The sequence below is a fragment of the Phoxinus phoxinus genome, assembly GCF_949152265.1.
Source record: "Phoxinus phoxinus genome assembly, chromosome: 19".
NCBI lineage: Eukaryota > Metazoa > Chordata > Actinopteri > Cypriniformes > Leuciscidae > Phoxinus > Phoxinus phoxinus.
The window spans coordinates 30,258,554-30,280,635 of record NC_136894.1 but is presented as its reverse complement, the minus strand read 5'-3'; the positions used below and the strand labels follow the sequence as shown (position 1 = coordinate 30,280,635).

Genomic DNA, 22,082 nt, shown 5'->3' with positions numbered 1-22,082 from the left:
AATAAGGATTTAAATTATGCAAAAGAAAAAGGTATGAGTCTGCCGTTTTTGTCAATTTTAAGTTTTATTTTAAAATGTCTGCTATTTTAATATACAAGTAAGGTTAAATATGTTACCACTTGCTTAAGCAACATATTATATAATCTATATAGAAGTAATGCATTGAATAACACGTTGTTTAAATTGTGTTTAAAAGTGAATACACCTATTAAAGAGTGTATATGTGTACAAAGAGAATCGCAATGCTGACAACTTTTTTTTTGTTAAATAAAAGTTGATGATAACTTTGAAATACAATTTGAAATACAAATAGTGTGAGTAAATGTGTTTGTGGTACAGCCGCGGATCAGTTGTGCACTGCAAACGCACGCAGCATATGTGAAAGCACTATAGCGCGTGCTGCTCCCGTACTACATACGCACCGCAACACGGAGTATGTGTGAAACGGGCGTAAATCAACATCGCTGTCTGCACCCCGTCATCACACATACGGTTGGACAGCTCTCTCTCTCCTGTACATTGTTGTCGGATCCAAATATGGTCATTTCCTTTTTATCAGCAACCAATCGTGAAAGTACAATGGGCATTTAACTCTAAAAGCGAAATCTCATTGGCTGATGTCAATTTCTGACACCGTGATTGGTTCAGATGCATCACGTGACGCGCTCTGACATTCAGATGTGTGTTTTTGACAGTTTTTCTGTTCAGTTAAAGGCCATAAATACTGTGTTTATAAGTTTTGATGTGATTTAGGTGGTTTGTATTGTTGTTGCTAATGATTTGATAAGATATTGTGTCAGTAAATTGTTGTTTCCACTAAAAAAGTATGAATTTTTACATTACAAATCTTTAAATGCCTTTTCTCAAAATGAGTCATTCTCCAGTAGAAACATCTCAGCCTATGTAGCACCGATGTACACCAAACTCTCCAGTTACACACTTAGCAGTATTCTGAAGATATGTTCTGAGGGATTTGTTAATAAATCGTTCCTGGCCTGATTTATGTGACATTTTAATAAAAAAAATATGGCGATTTTTTTTTTTTAAGGCTATGGACAGTATATTTTGATTTCCTAGGTAATGAAAGCACATATCCTGAAATCCCTCTGAAATAATTTTTTCATCTTGTGTGTAAACAAAATGAAAAAAGAATTTTGCATCTGGCTTTATCATATGTTCAGATCTATCTACCGAAAATATATGCAGATAATGAGATAATGCCTAATTTGCATAATTAAACATACATAAATAGTTTAACATAAACTTGTAATAAATAGTTTTTATATACTTGTGTAAGTAATCAACTGAGGAAGTTTCATGGTGATATCTATTATTTTAAAATGTTACCCTATTCACCTGTAGTGTCTCGCCTTAATCAAAAATATCTTCATTTGTGTTCCTGAAGATGAACAAAAGTCTTACGGGGTTGGAACAACATGAGAGAGAGTAATTACTGACAGAGTTTACATTTTTGAGAGAACTAGCCCTTTAACTTCATGCAAATATGTTTAAAATCATCAGTTCAAGTTTGGCTCTGTTCACACTAGACGGATCACATACAGTAAATTCAGCTTCTTTTTGTGGGTTTCACTAAATAGGAGTGACAACTGTAGTGTGAACGTGTCTAACCTCTGCTTTATTCTTGATGTAGGAAGCGCTGAAGTGTCCTGCGAGGATATCACACAGAAAGGGCAGTTCGTTCCTCTTCACAGCGAGTGAAGCCGGCCGTGATCTTATTAGGAGTGAGTCTGTCTGGGCGGCCCTTGGGCCAGACGAACCGACAGAAACAAGATAATTACTTACACTTTAAATGTTCAGCGTCACATCCAGGCAGTCTGAGCAATCTTGAAGAAGCGGATCTCCAGTGTGTCTGAGGACTCACAGACTTCAGGTTTGGTTTTTCTGGGTCTGTTCCTTCTCGTTGCTGTTCTGAGACGCAGAGGAGATCCGAGTGAATCATGCTTGTGAACTCACCGCAGTGTGGCATTTATGTTTCCCTCTGTCTCTTTGCAACCACTGTGTGTGAGGCCACATCTGCCACTGCGATCCTGCGAGAAGAGGTGCAAGAATTAGCAAACATGGCAGCTCAATAACTTCATGCAACTTCTTCCTTCATAAGCCAGTGTGAAGCATCTGAGACTCTGCTGTGTACAAACGGTTGTTGGCTGGAGTAACTAAATATAGCAACACTACTAACTTTTCAGACTTGCAATATATATATATATAGTTTGACAGGCCTTCATTTTATCCATTGAAACTGTGAAAAGCGTATGTTTCATATCAAAATGAAGCCAGACAGTTGATATTGTGCCCAAATACTGTTTGCATTGATTAACATTTCATTTTGATGACGGATTCTCTAGAATAATATGCATCAAAAAAGTCATTCAAACAGTGAGTTATATAAGTTTTGACTTTTACAAGAAATATAAACTTTTGAACTTTCATAACTTGAAAATATGTTTGGTTCCCACAACATAGATTTGATGCAAATGAGCGGTTATGCAATGCTTAAAATCCTGTACATTTTTTAAAATCAACTTTTAAACTTTGCAGTGCTGAAAATATAATTCGCAACAACATTGTTCATATCAAATTGAAAATGTGTGTAATATATATATATATTTTTACTAGGGGTCTCTGATTTTTGTATCCCACTGTATTTACAAGCATTAAACAGACATGTGGTCATTGGATAAAAAATTAAAAATAATTACCCATTACATATGATTATATAACAACGATACTAAGAATCCTATTAAATAATTTTATTTTGTTAAATTATATAAAATAAAACCCTCATTATCATCATCAAAATATTATTTTTATTTTATTATTTAATTAAACATTAGCATAAATTATATTACTATCTATTATTGTACTGTAAAAACAAGTATTTAATAATAAATATCGCTAATAATAATTAACATGATCAAAACTATTAGTATATAAAATAATTAAAGTATATTTAATACTGTAATAATAAACAAGTAGCAGGTATTTAATAATATTAATACTAATAATATTAATACTAATTAAATCCTAATTAAATATTATTTTATTGTTTAAATAAAAAATATTACCAATTATATTACTACCTATAATTGTACTGTAAAATAAAAAACAAGTATTTAATAATGATAACAATAATATCACTAATAAGAATTACCCTTATCAAAAATAATTATCAACATATATATAATAAAAAATATGTAATATTGTAATGATAAACAAGTATTTAATCATATGAATATCATTAATAATTCAATCCTTTTCAATATAAATATAATTTCTATTTTATTTAAATAAATTAAACAATTATATTACTATTTATTAATGTACTTTACAATATAAACAAGTATTTAATAATATTATTGTGATCAATAATAATAACAACAATAACATCACTGATAATAATCCTCATCAAATATTTCTATTATCAAAAAATGTATTTAAATGATAAACATTAAACAAATCAATAAATAATACAATTGATAATTGTACTGTAAAATAAAGCAAGTATTTCATAATAATAACCCTCATAATAATAATAATCAAAATATTATATATAATAAATACATTACTATTTATTACTGTACTGGAAAACAAAAACGCAAGTATTTATAACTATTATTTTTGAAGCCCACTTACATTTTCAGCGCACATTGCATTTTAGGGTACACATTTTAAATTCTTATCAGTTCTTTCTTTCCCTGGGAATCGAACCCATGACCCTGGCGTTGCAAACGCAAACACTCCACTGTTTGAGCTACAGGAAAGCTATATTAGTATTTATTAATAGTAATAAATCCTGCATGTAGAAATACCCACGACTGTGTGTGTGTGTGTGTGTGTGAATGCTGCTTCACATCCGTGTCTCTGACCCGGCGTTGGGCTGTTGTCCAGATGTTGTTGAGTGTTTGTCCCGATCCGACACGCTCCACCTCTGCTCTCCGCACCAGATGCCGACACATGTTGGGCTTCACCGTTTGGCCTTCGGTCACATCCACTGCCGAGTGTCTGGAATAGCGATACGTCTGCAAACGAGAGCGGATCATCGTGGCAAAGCACAACAGAGAAGCTCAAGCGCTGGGAGGAATAATGATAAAAACTGATTATAAGTCTATTACGGCCACTCTGCACGCCGAGCAGGGGAAGAGGAATCCCATTATCTAAGATGTCTGGATAATGGATTTTGCGTGAGGGGCTTTTTCTGGCACTGGGTTTTGAGTGTTAGGAATATTATCTTCATGAAGCCTGTAATGATACCTGTGGGCTGGGCAATATGGGAGGAAGAAACTCATCCTCGTCTTCTGCATCGCTCAGCGTCTTCTCAGATCTCTCTCCTCTCCTCACCTGCTGTTATAAAAAGAGCCAGCGCTACTGTCAATTTGACTTCGGTGTTGCTTAGCCGACAGTTTTAGTTCTTGCAAATGAACGTTACCGCAAATTAACAACAGAAACGGGAACAAAACAGGTGAGAGCGAGACACGAGGGCTTCAGATCATCTAACTCGGCAGCGTCTGAATCAAACTCTACAGATGCAACACTATATTAAGCTTTAAAGCACATTGGGAAAAATAATACTTGACATTTCTCTCTTGACATCTTTGGATGCATTTGCAACAATGCACTGTTGGATTCTCCATGAAAAATTCAAGCAATGCTGCATGGGAATTTGGACAAAAGTAGGTCATCAAAAAAGTTGTTCACTTTTACATTACAATACTACATTTATGCATTTGGCACACGCTGTTATCTGAAGTCAAGTCTCGTGTTGGAATCGAACTGATGATAATGACGTCGCGTCACTCATGTTCAATGATATAACAATCAAGCAGTTGAGATTTGCTGTATATTAGGGGTGTAACAATATATCGGGTCACAATATATCGCAATATATAATGTATCGTGGATAGTTCACCCAAAATAAAAATTACTGAGTGAGAAAAAATGAACGTTTTCAGTGTTTTAGTGTCAGAACTACATCACACTACTATATATAATGTTCAATATAATGTATAATAATGCAATGGGGGAATATTGTGTCCTGATAATGCCAGTGACAGAGATCAAGCATATTCGTCTAAAATAATTCAGTATTTTCATCTTCAGAATTATGAATATTGTTATGGTGTCTCTATAATCCCGTGCTTTAGGTTTCCAGCACAAGTCCGAGTCTATTCATTTACACACACAACGACACTAAATTTAGCATTTTAATCAACAGTACATTTTTTGTTAACCTTTTATCATGTCTTTGAGAATCGCAATAATATCGTATCGTGAGTTCAGTATCGTGATATGTATCGAATCGTGACATGAGGGTACACTCTAAAAAATTATGGGTTGTTTTAACCCAATTTTGGGTCAAATATGGACAAACCCAAACGTTGGATCAAAAATGAAATTTAAATATGTAACCCAATGGCTGGGTTTGTCCATATTTGACCCAAAATGGGGTTAAAACAACCCAGCTTTTTTTTAGAGTGTATAGTTACACCCATAATGTATAGTAGGCTATATATTTTCTTTTTGCACGTATACTGTGCATGCAGATCAAGTGGATATACTTACTTACAGTAGTTATAGTAATAAGGGCATCCACTGACAGGTACACTTTTTACAATCAGCGAAACGAGGCATTAGAAGGCATGCAGTATAATAATCACACAGGCAATTTCCCGCCATGAGTGATGCTTTAAAATGTCTCTGAGAAGTGTTTGCCGCGCTCACATCACCTCGTGTCACTCTCAGAGTAACTAACACACACACCAACTCGACTGCGCAAGTCATTACCTGCAGTCTTTGGTCTCTGGCCAATACATTAAATCTAAATTACACGTCTGCGGAGCGAAGGATTCCCGCGGCGAACTGCCAGTAAACAAACAAAGAGTCCTCGTGCTTCTCGCCGCTTACACACACGGCTAAAAACACACACCGTTTGACCCGTAATTGACGAGCGCTTCAATCAAGCCGAGGACTGTAGTATGCAATCGCGTGTGCTTTGTGTTAATGTCACGGAGGCCAAAGACTGTCTTCCCGCCGAACACGTAATGCACCGTACAGCGCACTACATGCAAGCCGTTCCGTGTCACTGGGTCCGTACAGCGGTTTATGGCTTGCACTCATACATAAATGCATGCAGTAAGAAATGGGACACGTTTAAAACATTGGCATTTACAGGGGACCCGCACGGCCTGGCGGGACGCAAGCTGAGAGAGCATCATTGCTTTCATTACAGGCGGTTTGCATCATGCGTGAAGGCCACGTGGCATCCGGTAATGCCTCGCGTCGGCGTCTCAATTCAGTCAAAATGTTTTTAAGGTGTTGCACGCTGGCCGGGATGCTCAGAGAGAGCGAGTGTGGTATTCAGAAGCAGACTGTATGGGCGTTTCATTGAAATCTAAGTGTCAGATACACAGCCCTGGGAAACTCATCCTGATGTGACTCATTCAACGAGCACTCGTCCGTTTAGAAAGTTCAGCTGAGAGGAAGAAGCGGAGAGATGTCGAGAGTCGTTAGATCTCGTTCCAAAACCAGTGACTGTGCTTCATAAACTGCACTTTATTTTATGCATATGACAGACACTTTTATTTAAAGGGATAGTTCACCCAAAAATTAAAATTCTGTCAATAATTATTCACCCTCCTCATGTCGTTCTAAACCCGTAAGACGTTCATCTTCGGAACACAAATGAATATTTTTTTTATATTTTTTTATATATGAGAACTTTTTATTCCTCCATTGACAGTCTACGCAACTACCGCTTTCAAGCCCTAGAAAAGTAGTAAAGGCATCAAAATAGTAATCCATGACTCAATTTTATGAAGCGACATGAGAGCTTTGTTTGCGCACAAAAAACAACATTTTATTTTAAAAAAAAAGTTTGATAGCATGAACGTGCAAGACCTGTATACTATACAAGCCTTTTAATATAAACCATTATAAAGTCATTTTTGCGGTGCACTACTTAACATAACGCAAGTTGCGCTAGTTTTCTCTTCTCTATTGTGTCGTATATCCGAGAGAAACAATTCTGCAACAAGAACAAATGTGGGCGGGGCTTGATTTTGTCTGTGAGGATGGAATTGATTGGATGGTTGTGGTTTGCTATTGGTGGATCTCATGTGAGTGACAGGTGGCCCCGCCCACATCATCAGAGAAGAGATGCATATGAAGATTACAGGCACATGAATTTAACAAAATACTGATGTGCATGGATAAATCATTTATAATAAATACTAAATATTCCATTAAAGGTACAATATGCAATATTTTCTGCCGCTAGAGGGCGCTAGATTCCAAACAACAACAGCAGCGTAGCTTGATGACGATGTGAAGGAGTGTGGAATCATGGGAACTGTCGTTTTTAACTCCACCGTGGATTCACCCAGTCAGACGGGAATCGAAAAATCATGTTCATGGATGAGGTAAAGTTCTATTTTTACAAATGTTGCGTTTAATTACATGCTTTTAATACATTCAAATGAATTAACCGCAAGAAAAGTATAAGGTTTAATACTAAATTGGTTATCATGTTACTGTATTTGTCGAATTCATTGTTGTGATGACGCTGCGCAGTTTTACGTGTTCTAAACAATTGTTGTAAAAGTGCATTCGAACATTCCCACATCATTTGCCAAAAGACTGATTCATCTTTATGTATAACACATGCTATATTTATTTACATGGCCATAAACACCAGACGTGATAAACAATGTCAATAAACTAAACACAAGCCTAAAGAAATAATACTTTCCTTACATAAACATAACTATTATGCTACATTTGGAATATATAAAATTGACCCGTACGTTTACGGGACTTGTGTTTGTCGACAGAACCGGCTGCAATCGGTAAAGAATAATTGTGTTCATAACAACTGCGCGAAACAAGCTAACGTTTGTTGCTTGATAGACGCTACAACTTCCGCATTTGTCAGGACTCCGCGCAGTACGAGCGGAAACCGATGGTAACGCAGATATGATGCCGTTGACTGGCGACTCCAGCTCACCCGCTCACACGCCCCGTTTACTTGGTTAAAATCGCAATTTTCTCACGATTTAAAAATAGTTGGAAACATTTGGGATATTTTAAGTAATCAACTTAAGAAAATATATAACACTGGCCTTGTGATTTTGGGATATTTTAATGCACAAATATTACATATTGTACCTTTAAATAATAAGAAGTCCATTTTGATTTCAGTGTGAATTTAAAATGATTAACAAATAAAAGTTCAACTGATTGATTTATTCCACATAGTCGTGTACAAGTAGTATTTACTCAAAAAGTACAATTTGTGTGCTGATGTCTATGCAAAGTGTGACAAATATGCTACTTATATTGTAATATTTAGAGTTTAGACAGGAAGGCGTGTCACGAAAAAACAAAATTCAGCTCACTAGTTTTTGAAACGGAGCCGCTGAGTGAATAAGAGGCACAGATGCATGCTGGGAAGAGAGCTGGCCGGTGGACGGCGTGCTCAGAAAAGCTCATTACAGATTCGGAGGAGCTCAGGGGCCTAATTAACAGCAGCTCATCTCCTACCTGTGCAGAAAAACACCCGGCTGTCGTTTTCCATTATTAATTCTCCATCAGCAGTTGACCGTCAGTCAGGCCAGAATCACAGATCTCCAGGCTTCCACAATTAACCGGGTCATGGGCATGAATATTAATCCTCACCTTTGTCATTTGGGTACCCGGCGTGACCCCCTTCAGACAGGGCAGGTTTCTCCGGAGGATCTGCAAAGCTTTCGTCGCAGATGACCTTTAACCCCCGTACGCTTTCCTGGATCCCCGAGTGAACTGCCGGCTCACGTGACGTATTCAGCTCAGCTCTACTTTCAATCAGTCCATGCATTCTCTAGGAATCAAACACATGACCTTGGAGTCGTTAATGTCATGCTTTTTTAAGACTTTATCGGCATTTACCAAGAAACCAAAAATACTAAGCAGATATTGATATTATGACATTCAGAACTTAATTTTAAAGGGGTGGTTGATTCTGATTTCACTTTTCTAACTTTAGTTAGTGTGTAATGTTGCTGTTTATTCATAAACAACATCTGCAAAGTTACAACGCTCAAAGTTCAAAGCAAAGGGAGATATTTGCTTTTAAATAAATAGTTTTTTAAGGACTACAACAAACGGCTGATAGAAACTACACGACAGTCCTCCCGGGTTAGTGACATCACCAACCATAAAATGTACATAAACCCCGCCCCCTGAACACGATTTATAGATTATCATGACAGAATATGCTAATCAATGACTAGAAGATAACTACACATAAGCTTCATAAATTCATCAACTAACCATTCAGAAATGTCCTGTTCTTCTACATGTTGTCACTTCTTCTTGAGTCTCTCCATCATTGTCTGACTCCGGTTTGAACATAAAAGGCTAAAAGTTTTAGAAATGTTCAGTGTGTGTGTGTGTGTGTGTGTGTGTGTGTGAGGTAAAAGGACACGAACTCTTGTAGCTCCGCCCCCTGTGCCGGGAGCAGCAGCTCATTTGCATTTAAAGGGACAGACACAAAACGGTGCGTTTTCTCACCCTCAAAAAGTGACAATTTTAACATATATAAAAATATCTGTGGGGCATTTTGAGCTAAAACTTCACACACACACTCTGGGGACATCAGAGACTTATTTTAAAGGTGAAAAGGGCATTATACCCCCCCTTTAATTGGGATAGCAAACTTGAATCTGAATGTGAGGAAGCAGAAAAAAAACTCATCTATACATTTTTAACCTGTTAGCCTTCAGCGCCACTTTTGAAAAATCCCCAGAAATTGCATACCCAACCTAAAAAAGATTCAATTCATTGACCCTTCGTCCTAAAAGCTCAAGTATGGTCTCATTTGAAAGCTGACACCTGGCACTTTATTGGAAATGTAGAATGAATTATTGTCATAATGAAAAAAAAATTATGAATAGCTTCAAAGTTGTGTAAGTTATTAGAAATTTATTTTTATGAAACATCTTCATGAAAATTAAATTGAAGTTGGCCCGTCAGCACTCTAGAAATGCACTCCAGCTAAAGACACATGTCTGACCATGTTATATTTAAAATTTGAAGGTGATAAGTCTAAAACTCTGTATTTTGTTAAATGTTTTTCAAGATCATCTCAAATGACTTTATTTTGAATTGACTCTAAAATGCAAACTTGTGTTTATTGTCATCTATTAGCATCTATTCAGTCTATTGTCTCTATTGTTTTGTGGTGCAAACGAGCCCCATTCAGTGTCACTCTCTCCTGCTCACATTTACACCTTTCCAGCCGGCTTATGGCCATAAATATTATTTTCCTTTGTCTCCATTATAATCGCTAACGACTGGCTAATCACGGTGTTTCACCCCCTAATTTCTTTCATAATCTTCACTTCACATTTGAAACTGTATCAAATGCCTTTCTCAAATAAAGAAATATTTCAGTAAGCATTCCGATTTAGAAAAAAAATCATAAAAAATAACAGCTAGATGGCAGGTGCAACTAGAGAGCTAGCTAGCATGTTAGCTTAGCACACCATCAATACACGACAATTTATGAGATTAAAACCCTGTTTTATGCTCCAAACTTACTTTATAGCGCAAGTCGAGTGTTTTAAATAATCTTCTATGAGCTTATTTGGCTTCAGAAAAGAAAATCAGACAGAAAATAAATGAGTTTATGGTATTCTGCATGTTTGTAAAGTCTATATCGATTAGCATTGCATTATACATATAATCTATTATTATAAAAATACCTGACATGGCTCGAAGAACACAGGTAAATCAAATATCATTGCAATCATGTTTATTGTCTTCAAAACATCTTTATCTGCATGTTATAGCGATCTCTGAAAGCTAACGTTAGCTGTGTTTATGTCAGTGACGTCCTGGAAGGTCACAGGTTATTGTTCTTCTTCGTGAGCTCCCATATTTGGAAAAAAACTGTGCATAGAGCGCCCTCATTCTGCTGTATGGATTGAAAACACAGTACATCAGAGTATCCAGCGCTCTTTATGTATACATCGACGCATTTGGATATAAATTCAATAAATATTATTCCTGTCTATAGAAATATGATGTAAACCTATGATAATATATCAATATTTCTCAAAATCTGCACATTTTTGAGCCAAAAGCCCTGAGGAACGTTGTTTTGTCACGCGTTCTCAAGACAACAGCACCGGAGTTTTTTTCTGAATGGAGCAGCTGACGCTCATAATTCATATTAAAGGTATCGACTCATTTTTTCATTACATAAATCCTGACACAAATTAAGACATAACTGTCACTATAAGTTTCTCAGAATACAATAGTGGTCAAATACTGAAACGTGAGACTTATATATTTTTAATGATGTATAGTTTGTCAAGGTAATAACATTAAATCTGATAGTAACTTTGAACTATTTAAAAAAAAAAACGCTTCAGAGCGTCCTCGCTCTGGTGAAGGCTAACAGGTCGAAAATTAAGTCGAAAATTAGCTAGAAAAGCATATTGTATTGGCTTTACAAGCCTTGTTTAAAAGTGAAAACAAACTGAAATGTAAAGAAATTATTGCAACTACACATTTTTACCAAGAAAAGCAAATTGTGTTGGCTTTGCAAAGCCTTGTTTGAACGTTAAAAAGGCCTTGAAGTTTGAAGGTTTATAGGCTTCAAAATTTCAAAATGGTGTTTCACAAATTGTTAATGTCATGCTTATTTGCTTTTTTAAGACATTATCGCCATTTACCAAGAAACCAGAAATATGCGACCTTCTAAGAAGCCACATTTTAAAGTCCCCCCGGTGGTGAAAATCTAGCTTTTAATGTTGTTTATATGTCTATGTGGTGTTTTTAATATGTAAAACTTTCTAAATAAATTTTTTCCATAGATTTGATCTAATACGAGTGTATTTTGTCTTTTCTGCAAGTATAAACAAGTGAAAAATCTGCAGGTGCAGTAAGACAAAATACATGTTCAAAATACATTGTAGTATCATATCAGTTTAATGCATAAGATATGAAGATATTATGAGAAAGCCTTTTAAATTTCAGGTCAGTTTAATTACTGTATAGCAAACTCAAGTGATGAATGTATGGAAATAGAATGAAAGGAAATTCATGTAAATATAATTTTAGTAAGAAAAACAAAATACGTCGCCTTTACAAAGCCTTGTTTGAAAGTAAATAAAGTTCAAACTAATTCAAATGCATATTTTATGTACCAATAAATTTTAGCTAAAAAAAAATCATAATTTATTGGCTTTACAAGGCCTTGTTTGAAAGTTAAAACAAACTGAAAATGTAAAGAAATTATTAATGCAACAATAAATCTTACCTAGAAAAGGTAATTTTTTTGCCTACCGCGTTTATATTTTTAAACCATTGTTTGAACATTAAAATGGCCTCGAAGTTTGAAGGTTTATAGGCTTCAAAATGACGTTTCATAACCTCAACACACAAAGCGATGCTTTCACGAACACCGCCGGGTTTTGAATGAGAAGAACATGAAGCCGGATTCACAGGTCATTAGTTCTTCACCGTCCTCTAAAAGTTCCCCTGCAAACACACAATGCAAACCAGAAGTTGTGTTCCCGAACTCAAACGCAGGAATTCGCAGGTTTCCACTCACATCGGGGGTTTGAGCTCCGGGAGTTTCCTTGGCAAGAGACGGGAGAAGCCTCGGCCTGCTTAAACCTGCCGGTATGCATTAAACATGGACTTGGCCGAGGGAACGGTGGGACGCTCCGTTGCACGGGTGCTGCGAGTCTTTCATTACCTGAGCTGTGCCAGATCTTCATCTCCACAGGAGCCCGTTCCTCCCCTGCCCCGCTGCTCCGGCTGAATGAGGCCGCTCGCTCCCCCGTTCCCGGCGCCGGCTCCTTCTCTCCTGGCCTTTGCCGGGTCCATTGAGTTCCCAGTTGCCCTTTAGTGCAGTTCTCACTCTCTTTGTCATCTCGTGCATCTATCGCTGCTCTTGCTGTGCTCTCCATGACCCTGCTATACACAGTGAAGACACACACACACACACACATGCTCCTGGACTGACTAAAGCCTAGTGCACACTATAGCTGTCATGATTTAAGTCTACTTTAAATAAATAGCCAACTCACAGTAAGATTTGGACAAAGTACACAACTTCCTTACTTGAGTGAGAGTACAGATACTACTGGTCAATATTACTCCGTTACAAGTAAAAGTTGTGAAGGCAGATTTTTACTTAACTTGTTTTTAAAAGTAAATGTCAATGCATTATTTTATTATTTTAACTACGATAAAACCTGTTGGAAAGCATCTTTTGCAGCGGTTTTTGTGTGAGCATATCAGTGAACACCCCTGACCACCCGGTGAGTTTCACGTCTTTGTAAAAGAAAGCAGCCATTGTGGAGTTGGGGGGAATCAGAAACTATCTGAAAACAGGGCTTTAGGGTAGGTCAGAATTGTCTAAAAAAACTTTTATTCAAATTGGCTTAAACTGTCTTTATATACCAATACATAATTAAAATGCAAGTACTCTGAAATAGAGAGTATAAAAAACTGAGTGACTCTAGTGTATTTAATCTTCAATAAACACAGCTCATTAATTCCATTCACTCCCGCCTAAAAACGGGCGGCGGTAGTCATGGCGACGGAGAGTGACAGTCGCCTAAGCCAATCCTTTGTTTCGTCCCGAATGGAAATAATGAGCTGTGTTTAATGCAGATTAAACGGTCTAGAGTCACTTGATTTTTATACTCTTTTTATCAGAGTACTTACATTTTAATTATGCATTGATATATGATAACAAATTTGGTAAAAAGTTTTTTATATAAATTCTACCTACCCTACCTTTAAGTGTAAAATACCGAACTTGTCCTTTACCACACTTATATTTTAATGACTATAGCAGAGGATCTTACCGTTTCAACTTTTATGCATTTGGGCTTGTTTTAGATAAATTAAATAACTTACATAAAGCAAGTCCAAATGCATAAGTTGAGCATGTTTTCAAGCCAAATCAATTAATGTAATAATCTGTATAATTTATGATACTTCAGATTTAATTTTCAATGACCAGTTGAATATAGTCAATTTCCTTCAAAACATCTTAATATGTTCTTTGTCAAAAAAAAAAAAAAAAAAAAAAAACCTAAATAATTGCATTTTGGTTCAAATTCAATTCGCCTTAAAGCAGGTCTGCCAAATTTTGACTCCGATACACCTAACTCCGAAAATACACGAGTTCATGAGCCACTCCAAACCGCTCAGAGGATGTGTGAATCCCATTAAAAACACATTAAACTTGCTTACTTCTTCTCACAAGCACATTATTTCTTCCTTTTTTTGGCAGTGGTGATTTTGGGCTGAGGGCACCGTCTGGTAGCATCCGCTCATCAACACCCACGGCACACACACACACACACACACAGAGCTGTGGAAGATCTCACATCAGTCCTGGAGTCGGCTCTGCGAACGCAAGACTGTCACACACATGCATTGCTCTTTTCAGAAGACTTCACCGTCTATCAAAGCACAAGAGGAATATAATGCCACTAATAAACCTTAGTCACAGACAGACGCCATATTTATTTTGGTGTGAACAAAACAAGGCATGTGTTCTGTCGGTTTTAAATGGACTTCACTCCAATTTTTTATTGATGTCTCATTAAATATGGCCTCGTTAGAAATCAATCCTCAGCCTTACAACATTCAAGGAGAATCTGACCAGATATTCAGCCTTTCATAAAGACTATGATCATTGGAGAACGTTTTACTAAAAAATACTATTGCCATTTCTTTGTAATTATTTGTGAATTCTCTTAAAAGTAAATCCGACACCAGTTGCAAATGAATAAAAGTGCATATTTTTACCTGGTGGAAAACAGACACTCATCAACACATTGCGTTTTGGACTTTCTGTTAAAATCAGTGTTGGATGATACATTACAAACACTGTCATCATCTGCACTTGATTATACATTTATATATCACAAAATCTTTCAGACTGTTGATGTTTGGCTACATACGCCACACACGCTTTAACATTTCCTATAGAAACTCCTTTTAAAAAAGCACGGGGTGTGTCTCAATCCTCTCCATACTTCAGTCAGTACACTAAAAACCAAATGCATAAAAGCCGGTGAGCGCCGGCTGTGCACTACAATAACTCCTGCGCAAAAGGATAAAGCTCATGGAGATACACAACCATGTTTTACTCATTTTTTGGTATGTATACATGAAGTAAATGGACGTCTTTGGCCATTTTTTGCGAAAGTACACTCTAAAAAAATGCTGGGTTAAAACAACCCAACGCTGGGTCAAATAAAATGACCCAACAGTCTCAACCCAGCGGTTGGGTTGAAAAAATAACCCAGCATCAGGAAAATGTCAATCAAATTTTAGTGTCAGGATTTTTAGTACTTCTTTTAATACCGTGGCGTCGTGAGAGGGTTTGTCATAGAGGTGGATGCAGCAATGAGGACTACAAACCAAGATGGCCACCTGGTCCCGGACTACAGTTACCAGGCTCCCAGCGGTGGACACAGCTGTTGAGTGAAGGAGAAAAGCTGTTATGAGCTGAGAACAGGGAGAAGATGAAGAGAAGCTGAAGAGTGTTTTGGTTAAAAGGTTTTGAATTGATTATTAAAAAGAAACCAGTGACTTGATCTCTGCCTGGACTTGTGAAGCAACCCACACTTTGGGGATAGCATACCTCTCACGATGCCACAATACACTTTTAGTATTTCTTTTAGCAATTTTATTGTTACGTTTTCATTTTAAGTTTTTTTAATGTCTATTTAATCTTTATTAACAAAGACCACTGGAGTATTATAGGAGTTTTCATTTTTATTCAAGCATTTATTTGAGCATTATTGGAGTTTTCATTTTTATCAAACATTATTACAGTATTAATTACAGCTTTATTGGATAATTATTGTAGTTTTAATTTTTATTGAAGATTATACTAGTATTAAGGAGATTTTCATTTTTATTGGAGTATTATTGAGGTTTTAATTTTTATTAAAGATTATTAGAGTATTAATTGGAGCTTTATTTGGGTATTATTGTATTTTTCATTTTTTAAAATATCGTTGGAGTATTATTGTATTTTTAAATTATTAATGTTTATTGGGAGTATTCATTTTTGTTACAGATTATTGGAGAATTATTGGGTTTTTATTTATTAAGAGATTATTGGAGTATTATTGGAGTATTTATTTTTTATTAAAGATTATTGGAGAATTATTGGATTTTTATTTATTAAGAGATTATTGGAGTATTTATTTTTTATTAAAGATTATTGGAGAATTATTGGATTTTTATTTATTAACAAAGATTATCGGAGCAAGTTTTAAAATACATTTTCAGATTTTGTACTTCAAAATTTTATGTTTAATTCAATATGTTACTTGCCGTTTCTTTGTGATTATTTCAGAGATTTACCAGTAATATCTGAGTGTAAATTGTGTAAATCTTACACCAAATTTTTTTGGAGTATTAATTGGAGCATTATTGGAGTATTTTTGGAGTTTTCATTTTCATTAAAAATTAATGGAGTATTATTGAGGTTTTCATTTTCTATTGAAGATTATTGGAGTTTTATTGTAGTTTTAATTTTTTTTAAAGATTGTTGGAGTATTATTTGATTTTAATTTATCAAAGGTTGTTGGGGTATTAATTAGAGAATTATTGGAGTATTTATTTTATCAGCGATAATTAGAGTTTTCATTTTTATTAGTGATTATTGGAGTATTAATTGGAGTATTAATTGGAGAATTTTTGGAGTATTATTGGAATTTTCCTTTTTATTAAAGATGATTGGAGTATTATTGAAGTTTTCATTTTTATTAACAAAGATTTTCACAAGTTTTACAAGAAAATTTCATATTTTGTACTTCAAAATGTCATGTTCAGTTAAATATGTTACATTTCTTTGTCATTATTTCAGAAATTGAGTGTAAATCTTACACCAATCGTTTTTTGAGACGAATCCAGTCTAACTGAGGAGGGTCCTCAGATGACATCTAACTGAACCTGAGAGCGTGTGTGCGGCGGCGGCGCAGGTTAGCAAGCGTTCTCGCTCTGGAATAAACTAGCGGTAAAGTGCTGCGTTCACCAGCGAGTCTCTGTGGTCTTTCAGCCTTCACCCGTTCCCTCTAATGAGCTTCACTCACTACTGACGGCGTTCAGCAGGCCTTTTAATAATTCCTGCTCTTGCTGCGGCTCTGAATGCCCTAGCCGAGCACTTTCTCTGACATTCTGCTGATGGACCGACATCCAGAAGTGCTTATGATTACAGAAACCTCGTTTGACTCCTCCCACTTCCCCAATATTAGCTCGGCTGAAGTCTATAAATGAGAAAAACAGGAAAGGGTTTGGCAATAAATAAGCCACAGCTTCATTTTCTCTGGGTGTTTTGCACCACTTAACATGTTCTGCGAGTGCGATACACCCAGTTTGGCAGACGAGACCGAGGCGCTCGTGTCAGAAGATCTGGGAGAGAAACTCAGGTGCCCAGTCCATGGCCGTCTGGGCCACCGCCAGCGCCGCGGCCCCGAGCGTGGCGGATAAACCCCACACGGCCATCTTGATGAGCTGGTTAGTGTTCGCTGGCTGGGTGCTCATGGGAAGGGCTGGCGGGTGATCATGGCGCTGTTGGCGAAGGACCGAGTCCGGACGCTGCGTCCGCGTGGACGACTGGAAGTCCGTGAAGGTGCTGATGGCGATTCTGGGGAGAGGAAACAGACAAGAGTGATGTTTTAGTATCATCAAAAAGTATTTATTCATATTGTGAATTCGGTTTTTTTTATTTTTATATATTTTGCATTTTCATTTTAGTTAAAAGGTTTAGTCTTTTTGTTGAGGATTTAAGTCAAGTGTTATTTTAGTATCATTTTTATGCTAAGTATTTATTCATATTTTGAATTAGTTTTTTATATTTTGCATTTTAGTTCAAAGGTTTAGTCGTTTTATTGAGTGTTTAAGTCAGTGTTATTTTAGTATCATTGATATGCACATTGTAGTTTTATTAATAGTTTGAATTAGAATTTTATTTGAAGTTTTAGTGATTTTTATTACTTTTTTGGTCTAATTTATACATTTTATTTCAGTTTTAGTTTGTCATTTCGATTTAATTTCATGCAAGTTTTCATTTTTAAAAGTTTTAGTAATTTTGTTGCGTTTTTATCAGTTTTTTTTAAACATGTCCATTTAATTTCTATTATTTTTTTTCTTTTAATGATAGTGATTTGGTCATTATAGTACTACAGCTGGATATTAAACATTTTCAAAGTTGTGTTTTGTCTTCTTTTTTTCATTTTTTTTTCATTTAATTTCTACTTCAAATTAAACTGAACGAAAATTTGGAATTTTGTCTTCGCAACTAACCGAAATAAAAATATTTATGTATTTTTTTAAACATTTTATTTTAGTTCATGTTTGAATTTATTTCAATTAACAGTATTTGAGTATTGTTTTTTGTTTTTGTTTTTTTAATAACATTATACTATAACATTAGTTTAAAACTAGACATTAGCAATCCTGCAAACACAACAAACGCTATAAACTATAAATGCTGTATAATATAGTCTGAATGTTAATGGACCGTATATCTTTAACACTGTCTACTAAGAAATGGTGCATGAAGCCACAAAATTCACACTAATAAAACAGACTTGATGTTTAAAATCAAGATGAAAAGGCATTTGCAACTTCCAAATGAACAGATAAGAAAACAAACACTGTTTTCCTTCAGAATAACAAGCACCAAAAAAACAAAAACATGATCATGCACAAAAAAAACAGGAGAATTATGTGGAGCCAGACTGTGGACCAATGAGATTCCACGACAGAAATAGAAACCAAGCGACCGACAAAAAGGGCATATTAGACGCCTGGATAGTGAACAACAGCAAGAAAAGAATAACTGGGTGAATCATCAGAACAAAAGAAAGAGGGAATTGGAAGGAGAACGGAGGCATGGCCTCTAGTCTTGATCGGATTGATCCTCATTTCTGGAGTTTTCCCAAATCCTGCGGAGCCCATGCTGAGGGCTACACCAAGCACACTTTCTCTCGACAGTTTAGAGGAAAAACATCATTAAAAAATCATAAAATATTCAATTCCATTTCATTACGGTCTCTATGGAAGAATAGTAAACATGGAATGCAAATGCCTTTCACTCAAGATAATAAAACAGGGAGAAATGCATTCAACATTTAATGAAAAAGTGCAAGAAATACCATCAGCAGGCGCTGACGGGCTCAACGTCTTTATTCGTTTTTATGCTTTTTTCCCTCTCCTGCCTCTGATTCTCGGCTTTCCCCAGTTCTCATTAGTATCTACAGCTAATGCGCCACTGCTGGAAATAGCTGACAGGTAACAGCAGAGCAATTAACTTTTAAACTTTCCCTTTACCAGCGGAAGGCCCGGGAGAGCCAGTGGTTTGCGCTGACGAAACCCCAGTATAATGCGGTGACACAGGCCCGGCGGAGCGCTGTCACTCACACCGGCCTCAACCTCTTATGAAACCAGCTTTACGCAGCTCTTCTCCACTCAGCAACAGTTCATCAGTCGGGTTACTAAAAGCACCAAAGAACTCGTGCATCGTATCCAAGGTCTTCTGAAATCAAATATTAACTTCGCGTAAAGTGCAATTGTTTCTCATTTTTTCACTTATTTTAGTACTTCAGCTTGAACTAAACCTTAGAAGGGGTCATGAATTGAGAAATCTAATTTTCCTTGATCTTTTGACATATAAGAGGTCATTGTACTATACAAATATTAGTCCAAAAACAGCTTTTATTGAAGCCAAGCTGCAAAAACAACTCGTTTCAGATTTTGTCTCAGTACACTCTAAAAAATGCTGGGTTGTTTCAACCCAATTTTGGGTCAAATATGGACAAACCCAGCCGTTGGGTTACATTTTTACATAACATTTTTAACCCAACGTTTGGGTTTGTCCATATTTGACCCAACATTGGATTGAAACATCCCAGCATTTTCTGGAGTGTATGACGTCATAGTCCCGCCTCTGCAGAAGAAGGTCGACGCCTACTTCCACATCATTGCCACTTTAGCCCCGCCCACGATTCACGCAAAAACAGTATTACTCTAGCAACAAAACCATGGAGAAGACGTTTTGTGACAAGTTGCGGAAAAAGACAGTCGTTGCATTGCCATCCTTGTGATTCGGCTCAAATATATTATGGATGAATTTCACCGATTGACATTTTTCAACATTGTAAGTTTCAAAACAATTGACCCTTCGCAGGGAGCTTGATTGACAGGTGATCTGACCAATCATACTTCGCCATCTGCCATTTTGTCGGACAAAGCAGTCAGGAGAGTTAGTAGATTAACGTTGGAGGATTTGAACTTGAGAAGCGGAGTGTACTGACGCCTTTCCGCGGTTAAAACAACATTCCTTCTGATGTTCATTCATGTTTATTTGATGCTATAAATGAACTAGAAGGAAGAGATGATCGGTTCACGAGCGGCTTTAACTGAGGCGACACAGCGATCTGACACACACATTAAAGAGCCACAAAACGCTATTTATTGTTTACATTTCTTTAAAAAAATTACCAAATTTAAAAGGTGAGACTTTGTTTAATATGTTGAATATCAAAAGTAACCTGGTCTGTGTCTGTCAGTGTGTTGTCAGTCTCCTCTCTGCTCCACAATGTGTTTTTCACTGCGTGAGAACATGGTGTGTGTGAGAGTGGCGTAGCTTGTCGGACATAGCGACAGTAACTAAGGGGGGCGGGTCTTTAATCGCAGGAGGGCGTTGAAAAATAGTTTAATATTATAATAATACTATAATAACAAAACCGTTACCCAATCATAGCAGTCCAAGCCTATCAGAAGCCTAGTGTACGAAAGAGAGTATAGAAAGTAGCTCATTACTTGTTTTTGCTAAAATCTTGCTACAAAAATGTAGTTAATGACCCCTTTAATAAAAATGATACAGACATATACTGAAATCGTATTTGCAAAAATGCTGTAGTTGCATTGCACCAGGCCGTGACGTCACTGGTGCCAAAACAACTGATCCTGTGAATATGGGGAATGAAGAGTAACTTTGTTAGATCGTTTTCTCACACAAAGCTTCAGAAGGCTTGCATATGCTCCTTTATTTGCTGTTTTTGTACTTTGTGGAGCTTGTCAGACGTGAAGCGATGAACTGCTGTTGTATGGCAAAAACTGGGAGAAAATTCAACACAGATTCTATTCAAAGCATATAGAGGTTTCGAAGGACACGCGGGTGAGCAAATAATGACAGAATTAGCTTTTTTCTGTGAGGGTGAACTGTCCCTTTAACTGCTAACGTGATCAGCTCTGCAGGGAATCTCTCTTCCTCCGTCTTCAGAGATGAATCCTCGTCTTTGGTTCCTGCTCTCTTCAAGGTGGCACGTCTGCCGGTCTTTGATCGCTTTTCTCCCTCCCTCTTGTCTCTAAAACAGTTTCTAATTTTACCGTTTCCTCTCTCAGAAGCAGCAGATTGTGTGACCTCTGTCACATCATTCTTCTGTTGTTCCTTCACCCTCTTCCTCTTGCTCAATCTGTTCTCGCTGTGCTGGAGAAGATACAGCAGATGATGGATGTGTTTACGCTGGAAGAACATTTCCACGGCTGCACTCAGTCAAACCATCACAACTCCACAGTCTTCACGGAAATCCTACCCTCGTCTTCCTCCGCTTTGAGAGCCTTGTTCACATGCACATGTGTTAGTGCATAAAATATGAGGGCAAACGTTTTACATATTAGGGTTGTCACGATCCCCTCATGTCACGATTCGATACATATCACGATATTGAACACACGATACGATATTATTGCGATTCTCCAAGACGTGATAAAATGTTAACCAAAAATGTACTGTTGATTAAAATGCTAAATTTGGTGTAACATTGTGTGTGTAAATTAATAGTCTCGGACTTGTGCTGGAAACCCAAAGCACAGGATTATAGAGACACCAGAATAACAATATTCATGATTCTGAAGATGAAAATACAGAATTATTTTAGATGAATATGCTTGATCTCTGTCACTGACTTGATATTTAAAATAAAGTAAGCCACTTTTTACTGGTAACATCAGACATTTGGCATTATCAGGACACA

The 22,082-nt window shown here is 36.5% G+C and overlaps 2 protein-coding genes across 4 annotated transcripts in view; both read right to left on the bottom strand.

The window, feature by feature from the left end:
* The window catches only part of LOC306986532 (uncharacterized protein), a gene marked incomplete at its 3' end in the record, with an annotated part of 23,814 nt that extends 14,988 nt beyond the window's left edge, over positions 1 to 8,826 (bottom strand). Inside the window, exons 1-5 of the mRNA XM_079589843.1 lie at positions 8,689 to 8,826; positions 4,270 to 4,359; positions 3,885 to 4,037; positions 1,975 to 2,048; positions 1,630 to 1,762 (exon numbers count right to left, since the gene is read on the bottom strand). Coding sequence (XP_079445969.1) covers positions 1,630 to 1,762; positions 1,975 to 2,048; positions 3,885 to 4,037; positions 4,270 to 4,359; positions 8,689 to 8,697 — 459 coding nt within the window. The 5' untranslated portion in view covers positions 8,698 to 8,826. The remainder of the gene's footprint in view (positions 1 to 1,629; positions 1,763 to 1,974; positions 2,049 to 3,884; positions 4,038 to 4,269; positions 4,360 to 8,688) is intronic.
* A 5,699-nt stretch (positions 8,827 to 14,525) lies between these two features.
* Positions 14,526 to 22,082, bottom strand: part of LOC306987117 (TBC1 domain family member 20) — a 48,636-nt gene continuing 41,079 nt past the window's right edge. The window contains exons 8-9 of one of the 3 annotated variants that reach the window (XR_013795094.1): positions 16,927 to 17,686; positions 14,526 to 15,503 (exon numbers count right to left, since the gene is read on the bottom strand). Coding sequence is in view for 1 of the 3 variants with exons in the window: in XM_079591155.1 (XP_079447281.1) it covers positions 17,443 to 17,686 (244 nt within the window). In the remaining 2 variants the exon portion in view is untranslated. Of the gene's footprint in view, positions 15,504 to 16,580; positions 17,687 to 22,082 lie in introns of those variants that run through there. The other 2 variants (XR_013795095.1, XM_079591155.1) reach the window with 2 other exon arrangements.